This window comes from Apodemus sylvaticus, chromosome 7, assembly GCF_947179515.1.
Source record: "Apodemus sylvaticus chromosome 7, mApoSyl1.1, whole genome shotgun sequence".
Taxonomy (NCBI): Eukaryota; Metazoa; Chordata; class Mammalia; order Rodentia; family Muridae; genus Apodemus; species Apodemus sylvaticus.
Genome location: NC_067478.1, coordinates 111,571,500 through 111,581,426, shown reverse-complemented (window position 1 = coordinate 111,581,426; position 9,927 = coordinate 111,571,500). Strand labels below are relative to the sequence as shown.

General features: G+C 51.9%; 1 protein-coding gene across 5 annotated transcripts in view; it reads left to right on the top strand.

The window, feature by feature from the left end:
- The first annotated feature begins 565 nt into the window (after positions 1 to 565).
- Carm1 (coactivator associated arginine methyltransferase 1) overlaps positions 566 to 9,927 on the top strand; it is a 43,413-nt gene continuing 34,051 nt past the window's right edge. For all 5 annotated transcript variants that reach the window (XM_052188894.1, XM_052188893.1, XM_052188892.1 and 2 more), the window contains exon 1: positions 566 to 854. In XM_052188894.1, coding sequence (XP_052044854.1) covers positions 632 to 854 — 223 coding nt within the window. In that variant the 5' untranslated portion in view covers positions 566 to 631. The remainder of the gene's footprint in view (positions 855 to 9,927) is intronic.

Below are 9,927 nucleotides of genomic sequence, written 5' to 3'. Positions count from 1 at the left end.
GAGGCGTGTCCGAGCAGCCATGCACTGCCTTTTGAAACACCCGGTGGTACAAAGCACTGTGGCTCACCGGTCGCCAGCCTGGAGTGCGGGTTGGGGGGCAGGGGGCGGGGGAGGATGGGGCCGCCTGATCATTCCAGGGGCGTGTCCGGAGGGCCAAGCCCCGCCTCCTGACGCATGCCCTGCCCATGTCTCCAGCGCTGTGCGCAGTGGCACAAAGCGCCTCGGCTCGCACAACGCGGCCTTGGGGCGGAGCTTAGCACTTCTACGGGCGTGTCCTAGCGCCAAGCACCGCCTCCCGACGTAGGCGCCTTCACCCGGCGTGCCGAGGAGGCTAAGCCACCTCACAAAGCAGCGACCGTTCCCGCGGGGTGGGGCCGGCCCCACCCCCGTCGTGCTTGCGCTCGCCCGGCTCCCTCAGGCGCCAGGAGGGGGCGCTGCGCCACCGAGCCGGCCCGTGGCGGCGGCGGCGAGGCGTCGCGTGGCCGGCAGGCGGCGCGCTGCCAGGCTCGGCCTCGGCCTCGGCCTGCGCGGCGGCGGCGGCGGCGGCGGCGGCGGCGGCCTGGGCCCGGGTGCGGCGGCGGCGACGGCGGCGGTGGTGGTGGCGGCAGCGGGGCCTGGAGCCGGACCTAAGATGGCAGCGGCGGCAGCGACGGCGGTGGGGCCGGGTGCGGGGAGCGCTGGGGTGGCGGGCCCGGGCGGCGCGGGGCCCTGCGCGACAGTGTCGGTGTTCCCCGGCGCCCGCCTCCTCACTATCGGCGACGCGAACGGCGAGATCCAGCGGCACGCGGAGCAGCAGGCGCTGCGCCTTGAGGTGCGCGCCGGACCAGACGCGGCGGGCATCGCCCTCTACAGCCGTGAGTGCTGGGGACACCCTGGGGACGGCGGCGCACGAGGCCGGCAGCGCGGGCTCCCGGGGAGGGGGCAGGCGGGGGGTGGGGGACTCGGGCCGAGCTTGTACACGCGGCTCCCGCTGCCCGCCGCGGGCGAGATGGCAGAGACGGTGTGCGCGGGGACCTTGGAGCCCGAAGAGGGGCGCGGGAAACAAGAGTCGCGGGCCTGAGATTTGCAGCGGGGGGTGGGGGCGCGCGTGGCAGGAAGTGGGGCCCGAGGATTCTGGGGGGATTGTAAAGGGGACTGGAGAGTGGGAGTGATTGGGAGGGCTCTTGAGCGGGTGTGGTTTGTGGATCTCATCTCAGGGGACATCCTCTACACACGCACACGGACACGGACATTTGGAAAGTGGCTTTCAGTGTGTAACACCGGGAAGACTGGGTGCCGCCCTTGTGGAGGAGGATTTGGGATTCGGGATCCCCTACCCACACCCACCAGGGTGGGTAAACTTTAGGTCTCAGGACAGAGCCTTTCCTGATAGAGATTCCCAAGCCCATCCCCCATGGAAACGTGGAAAAGGGGAAGGCCGGCTTGCCGATGGCCGGCTTTAGAAGTCAAGAGGTAACAAGCCACCTCCCTCGCCATGCGCCTCCTGTCTTTTTTAAGAACGTGAGAAGCTGGTGACATTATCAGAAGCTGCTTCAAAAACTGGCATTTCAGTGGGGAAAATTACTAGTGTGTTTTCGAAGCGCACCCCCTCCAGCTTTGTAGTTCCACCTTTTATTCTTTCTTTCTCTTGTTACTCTTTCTTCTGACTGATTCCTCAGACGAATCTGCTCTTCTGATTCATTGGTCTTTGTCTCCCAGGATTTCGTTCACTGATGCTCTTAAGGGGCCACCAAGGAAGACTGGATCGATTTTAACCTGTGGGAATTTTCCCCTCCTTGGTCATGGGGTGTTGGGAAGGGAGATGTGTGTAGCAGGCTCTTCAGACTGGTTCTCTCTTTGCCTTGACTTTGAAACACAGGAGAAAAACATGTCTGGTTCCCAAGTGTGGGGCACCTTTGGGGGCTTAGGCAGAGCAGGAGTCTTCTGGATCACATTAGAGAAAGGGAAATTTCACAATTAAGGAAAGAAGGTCTTTTAGGGCTCCAGACCCCAAAGCAAGCCAGTGTGTTTGGCTATAGCGTCAGAGTACCGGGGCTTAGCCTGCAAAGTGCTGTGGGCAGCTGGGTATCACAAGCCTGTGGTCTCAATCCTTTTAGGCTGAAGCAGAAGGATTCAGTTTGAGTGTAGCTTGGGTGACATGGGCAAATCCTGTCTGAGTCACCAAGACACAGTGCAGGTAGCTTTGGGTGTTTAAATGAACTTGATAAAAACAACATTTTTATAGACCTTATTTATAGAATTGTTATTTCCTACATAGTCCCTAACACCCAGCTTCCTCTATTAGAAGCTAATGTTATTATAGAGGAGACTTTACAGTTTGTGTTTTTGTTTTTGCTGTAATTACCTAAGTGGACTGGGGGCTCAGCATGGGGGAGGATATGGGCTCTATTCCCAGCAGTGCTACAAAAATAAAGATTTTCATGGACTGGGGATATAGTTCATGTAGACCATCTACCTAGCAAGTTTGAGACCTCAGGTTAGAGCCCCATTACCACCCAAGACAACCCTGAAGTACAGGTGCGCTGGCACAAGCCTGTATTGCTGCATTGGAGAGACTGAAGTAGGAGGTCACTGATGCTTGTTTGTTTTTGTGACAGGGTCTTTCTGTATAGTCCTGGAGTTAGACCAGGCTGGCCTCGGAGAGCTCCTCCTTCCTCTGCCTCTCAAATGCTGGGATTAAAGGTATACGCCTGGCTCTAGAGCAAGCTCGGTTTAAGAGCTGATAGGCTACAAGGTGAGATCTTGTCCTCAGAAAAGAGAGCACAGTGAGGTGGACAAAAGACAGAAGTTCAAGCCAGATTTTGCCACTTGAGGGTCTCTGAAGCTTTCATTCCCCCAAATTATGACAATGTTGAAAGTTATACAGAATTACATATACATACACATGTATGCATGCCTCTACGAATGTACTATGTATTACATATACATACACATGTATGCACGCCTCTACGAATGTACTGTGTATAAATGAAAGAATGTTGAAGAGAAAGTCCATGGTTTTCAAGATCCTTAGTCCCAGATATATTTTTGGGGGCCAGAAATAATTTTCACCTCTAGGCCAGTGGTTATCAACCTTCTTAGTGCTGTGATCTTTAATGCAGTTTCTTATGTTGTGGTGACCCCAACCATAAAGTTACTAAATTGCTAATTAATAACTACAATTTTGCTACTGTTATGAATTAAAATGTAAAATACCTGATATGCAGGATTTCTGACATGTGACCCTCAAAGGGGTCTCGACCCATTGGTTGAGAATCACTGCTCTAGGCTAAAGTGATATTGGGGTAAGGATTTCCCCCCATTTTAATTATTTTTATTTATGTGTGTGTGTGGGGGGGGGTGTCTTATGCTGTAGTGAGCATGTGGATCATAGAGGAGAGCTTGCAGGAAGGACTCTTTCCACCTTATGGGTCAACTCATAGACCTTATGGTGGTAAATGCTCTCTCTCTCTCTCTCTCTCTCTCTCTCTCTCTCTCTCTCTTTCTCTTTCATAAACACACACACACACACCCCATTTTTTAGACAATCTTATATTTTCCAGGCTGGCCTTTGCCTTGCTGTGTAGCCTAAAGTGGCCTTAAACATTACGCCACTTTGCTTCCTTCTTGCTGGAATAGCAGCCGTCTGCCGCCATGCCTGACTTTGGGGTGTGCTGGTTGAACGTGACTTCTGAAGGAAGGCTAAACTGGGTGTTTTGATTTCCAAGGGCCTCTAGCAATGATCACAAGTTTGGAGGCTTAGAACTGTTGGGATATAGTCGCTCTCATTTCCTGGACACAACTCTGAATCAAGGTGTCTCCTGTTTCCTCAGGATGTCGAGGGAAGACAGCTTCTTCTCTGGCAGGTGCAGGGGCTCCAGGTACTACTACTCGGCTCTGTAGCCAAATCCCAGACACCCTCATTTCTATGGCTCCTCATTTGTCTTTGTGTACTTGTTTCCTGTTTTTGTTTTGCTTGGAGATGGTCTCAGGTAGAGTCTTCTTGGGGCCCCAGTGCTTTGGCCAAAAGACACCAACTGTTTCAGCCACCTGTATTTCTAGGCCCCAGGATCATGGGCTGTAAGGAGGGTTTGTCAGAATACCAGGAAGAATGTAGTGCCTCAGCTGTGTCTCAATCTCTGTGGGTGCCGTAAGGGCCCAGAATTGAGCTCCGGAGTCTTGACAGGTGGTAGTCGGCTGTATAGTCTTTTTAGGGCAAGCCTGTGCCTATTTCCTTACCTGCACACTTTACTGCCTATAGCCTGGGGTCCCTCTGGTGGGCTGAAGTGCATGAGGAAGAAAGGAGAGTCTGGAGCAGGGGATTTGTAGCAAGTGTTTGTCAACAGTGCATTTCTAAAATTACATATTCTTTGGTAATTTTACATATGAATACATTGTATTTAAGTCATATCCACACTGAACAGAACATTTTTACAGATGTTATTTTTATTTTGTATTACTATTGTTACTGATATTTGGAAACAATGTTTTATGTTGCTCAAACTGGCATCAAATTTGCAGTATAACTGATGACCTTGAATTTCTAATCTTCCTGCTTCCATCTCACTAGGCCTGGAATTAGAGACGTGCAGCACCATGCTGGTTTATGCAATGCTGAGGATAGAATCCAGGGCTTTGCGTACCGTAGGCAGACTGTCTACCAGCTGAGCCTTAGCCCCAGGCATTCATCAGGGTAGCATACGGAAGAGCTGGTTTTCTAGGATGTCCCCTTATGTTTTGTACCCCATGATGGGAGAGATTCCTGGGCATCCATTTCTCTGCAGCTGTGCCTTTCGTTGGGAGATGTGGTAAGCAGAAGCCCATTCTGACCCTCTGCAGTGCTTACCCTTTTCAACTCTAGCCATCAGAAGTCACTGGCTGTCTGTTATCCATGAGAGGCCACATGGCAGGCAGCTACAGAAACCAGGCTACCAGCCCTGGAAGGAGGCTGCTTCTCAGAAAAGCCCGGGCTTGGCTGCCTCGGAGGAGAGCAGAGCTAACTTGCAGTTGCTCAGCCTGGCACCATTCCATCTAGAGACACCCAGAACATTTTTCTGTTTTGATCAGCAAAAGCGAATTCAGATGATGTCCTGCATGCTCCCAACCTCTTAGGAGGAGACGCCTTGCACAGACCCTGTCTGATAAGAAAGGGTTAATGTCATTTTGGCAAGGGACTTGCAGGGTGGAAAGGCTGGAGAAATCTCTGTTGGGCTGTCACTCAATTGGTATGGTGTTTGTCTAACATGCATAAAACTGTCTTTCATACCCTGCATCGACTTGGTATGCTGCTATACACCTGTAATCCCAGCACTAGGGAAACTGAGGCAGGAGCGTCTAGAGTTCAAGGCCTGCCTAGGTCGCACAGTGAGTTCAGAGTCAGACTTGTGGTACAACTAGACTGTGGAGTCCCCGGACCAGGGCCACTGTGATTTCCCTCTGTATTCCCTGAACATTTGTTGTGAGCCCAAGCATTAGTCTGCTTTATCGTCAAGATAGGATGAAGTTGCAAGTTAGTAACACCAGAGAGATCATCTGTCGCCTGTCTTATGTCTGTTGTCATTTATTTTGGATTTACTTTATATCAAGCTCTGCAGGACCTCCTGTTGCCCAGCTCATGTGGGCGCTTGTACAGCACAACCCTGGGCCTGTCGGCAGAACGGAGCCTATGGCCTATTCTACAGTTAGGGCAGACGTGTTTGTAGTTTGTAGGGACTGGGAAAAAAAATCACTAGTCCACAAAAAATAGTCAGCAAAGACCATCTTGTTCTATGTAACCTGTATTGTTTGCCAGTGTGGGCCTTTAATCTCAGCACTTAGGGGGAAGAGGAGAGTGGGTCTACAGAGTGAGTTCCAGGACAGCAGGGCGATGCAGAGAAAATCCTGTCTCAAAAAGCAAAAAACCTACAAAAACCAAACAAAACCCCAGAAGAGCCAGTAGTAGTTACTTGTGGTTCTTTAACAGCAAAAGGTCGTAAGCCCTGGAGTAAAAGACTGAGGAGCTAGGGGCCGGGGAAGGCTCCATTCTTGCCTAGCTCGCTCCAAGCCCTGACATCCATTTTTTTTATTTTTTTGAGATTTCACATCAAAATCTGATTTTGTGCTTCTGAACAGCGTTGAGATGTCAGCCCTGTCTACAGGGTTTGTGTCCACTGAGGTGTGACGCCTACCTTGTCACAGCAGCCCCACCTCGCCAGGGCGCTCTGACTTGCCATGGAGCAGCTTTGTGAACTCAGATGTCCTTTGCTATGTGTGCACAGCATTTCCTCCTTAAGCCCAGCCCTTTGGGCAGCTGAGCGTGAGCTCTCTGCCTGCCGATGGATGGATGGATGGATGGATGGATGGATGGATGGATAGATAGATAGGTAGCTGTGGCCTCCAGGTCCTTGCCCTCTGCCCGCCCCCTGTCCTCTTCACCTTTACCTGGCCATGCCCAGACTCAAAGTCTTTCTGCTAGATCTCAACCTAAGTAATGCTGTAACCCTTTATTCTGGTTCCTCAGGCTGTACTGACCCCAACCATAAAGTTATTTTGTTACTCCTTCATAACTCTAATTTTGCTACTGTTCAGAATCATAATGTATGATATGTAACCCTGAAGGGGTCATGACCCACAGGTTGAGAACCACTGCCCTCATCTCTGATTTGGATGTGTACAGTGGAATTTTGTTTTCCTGTCATTGTACAGTTTGCTGTGACCTGATTTGTTTTTGAAATTTTCCTTGAGCTGCCGTGTGGAACTCTTTATAACCTCTGTATATCCAACTCAGTCCCACATTTCTCTGTGCAGATGCACTCGTGGTCTCAGAACCTGGTGAGATCGTGAGTGGTAAGCACTGAGTCTTGGGCTTCCTCATGGGTGCCTGGACAGGAGCAGGGTGTTTCACTAGCATAGGACTCCACCAGGGGTCAGCTTTGCTTAGCAGATGGGGTGGTTCAGGAGAACCTCCAGCAGCTACAGTTCCTGCCCAGGATATACTTGGGGTCTGCTGGAAACCAGGGGACAAGACTCTTAGGAGGGTCTTGGGGTGAGTGGAAGGGCGTGCCCAGCTGGCTGGAGGGTTAGGATTGGGAGGAACTTCAGACAGCTCAGGACCACCTACCTGGCCTGTGCAGGCCCCTCAAGGTTGAGTTGGTGTTGTTCTTTGCAGTGCCTGGGGGTGGTGCTAGGCCTTGTACAATGGTGTAGGCAAGTGCAGCACAGCTGAGCCACGCCCCAGCCTGTGGGGTTCCAAGACTGAGCCCAGCTTGCTGGGGTGAGGTCAGAGGTTAGTGGCTGTGACCTCAGACTTACCTGTGACCATCACTGCCCTCCACCTGTAGAGATGGATGACAGCTGTGACTCGGGGTTGGTGTGGAGACAGGAGTGCATTCATGTCTGAATCTCTGCAGCTGGCCTGGCCGCTCCTGTGAGCTCTGGGCAGACCCCAGCAGACTTGAGAAGAATTCATAAATGAGTTAGGGCTCATAGATCAGGAAAGGGCTGAAACTTTGAAAGGCAAGAGAGGCCAGCAGCCCCAGAGCCTACCACCATGGAGTCCCAGGGACCATGCATGGGCTTCTAGAGGGCAGGGTGATGGTGCTGTCTCTAGAGGTGCAGCCGTATTGCTGTGGTCCGTAATTCATTCATTACCCCAAGGAGGATATGTGCCTGAGAGCGAATTGCCGTTTCTAGCCCCTGCTTTCTACTAGCAAAAAATCACTGCTCTGGACATCTTGGGTATTTGAAGTCATCTGAAGTAATGCTCAGATCCTTAGTGTCTTAAGCCTGGGCTGGAGCTCGGGGTCGGGTGCCTGTCTGGGGCTGGAGCTCGGGGTCAGGTGCCTGTCTGGGGCTGGAGCTCGGGTCAGGTGCCTGTCTGGGGCTGGAGCTCGGGTTAAGGGGCCCATCTGGCTTGTTGCAGGCTCTGGCCTCTGTCCCTGGCCCCACAGAAACAAGCACATTCAGCATTGCTCGTTCCCTCAGAGGTTGGAGACCACTCAGGAATCCCTTCCTAAACTTGGAGGGAGGCTGGCCACTGGGCCTCTGCTAGAATAGCTTTCCAGTTGCCTGGCCTTAGACCACAGCACAGTGGAACTCAGTGCTCACTGTCAGGCTTTTCCTAGTCATGATCTGCACCATTTCTTTGACTGTACCCCAGTCTCCTCTGCTGTGAAGTGATATTTGCACATTTTTCTTAGAGGTTGTTGTGAGAGCAAGTGACAAGGGTCAAATGTTAGGGTAGAGTGTGACCCAGGCTTCTCTGCAGAGCTGCACGGGGGTGAGCTAGGGCAAGCACGGCCAGGGGCAGCAGGGAGGGCAGGAGCTTCTGTGGTAAGAGACAGGCAGGGCAGGGCGCAGGCCACTTCCCTCCTTGGATCTCAGTGTCTTGTTGAGGAGGGCCAGCTGGCTGAAGATGGCTGTAGCCAGGGTGTGCATCTGTATCCACACTCACCGGCATGTAAAGCCAGGCAGAGAGGCTGTGGACGAAGAACCTCTCCCTCCTGTTCCTGCCAAGAGGCAACTGAGGAAAAGGCTAGTCTAGCCATGGAGCTGGGAGGGCAGGAGGGCAGAAGAATGGAAGGCGCAGCGTTGCTTCAGTTGCGCCTGCTGGGCTTCCTGTGGGACAGCAGCTGCTGAGGACCTGACAGCTAAGTGACTGAGTTCTTAAGTCCTCCCTCCATCAGCCGGGCGGTGGTGGTGCACGCCTGTAATCCCAGCACTCTGGGAGGCAGAGGCAGGCGGATTTCTGAGTTCGAGGCCTGGTCTACAGAATGAGTTCCAGGACAGCCAGGGCTACACAGAGAAACCAAAATCCAAAAAACTAAAAAAAAGTCCTGTATCATACAGAGGGGTTTTAAGGCCCTGGGCAGTGCAGTTAGTCATAAGCCTACCGTGTGGTCCCAAAGGGATAAGTGTCTATAGCAGGCAGAAGTGGCATTTGCCAGCCTTTTAAGAACTGCTTGGGGAGGGGCGGGGAGTAGCAGTGGGCTAAAAGGACGGCTCAGTGGTTAAGAGCATTGATGACTCTTCCATTGAACCCGGGTTCAATTTCCAAGCACCCAGGTGGCAGCTCTCAACTGTTTCACAACCTTAGTTCCAGGGGATCTGGTGCCCTCTCCTGGCCTACAGGCACCAGGAACTTACCAGTTTCACAGCCATACATGTAGATAAAATACCCATATACATAAAATAAAAATAAATATTAAAAACAACAATAAGATGCTCACACTGGTTTTCCGGGTTGTACTCCTTGCATTCAGCCTGAGAGTTGGGCTGGAGAGATGGCTCAGAGGTTGAGAGTACTGACAGCTCTTCCAGAGGTCCTAAGTTCAATTCCCAGCAACCACATGGTGGCTCACAACTGTCTATAATGGGATCTGGTGCCCTCTTCTGGTGTGTCTGAAGAGAAGTACAATGTACTCAGCCTGAGAGTCCCCTGTACCCATGTTTTTGTCTACCCTGTTAAAGCTATTCATTACCTTATTTTAGCAAGCTAGTCTATCAGAATTGTTTTTCTTCTGTACTATTGACTGTTGCTTCAACTAATCGTGTTCCTCAAGGTGGGGTTCTTTTTCCTTGTATGCATGTGTCTGCAGAATGGCTTGGATGCTAGAGACTTGCTCATCAGCACACGTTGATGAGACCGAGAGCTGGTGCCCAGTGCCTCTAGTGGGACATGCTCTTGTTATAGTCAGAGACAGATTGGGTGGGTGGGAGGGGGTGCTCTTCCAGACTGTTGACGGACTGGAAAGGAAGATGGGGGGTCCTTCTGAGACTTCTAGGTTTTTGTCATGTGCCCTTGAGGGACACTTCCGTACCCTCCACCCTCAAGACTGCCTGAATCTGTGGGTAAGATTTGTACCCCTCCTTAGTGATGCATCCAGGCCTACCTAATGTTAAATGCAGCCGGTGGGCCCGGCTGGCCTGGGCTTTACTGAAATTCATTGACTGTCCCCTTTTTTCCTTTCC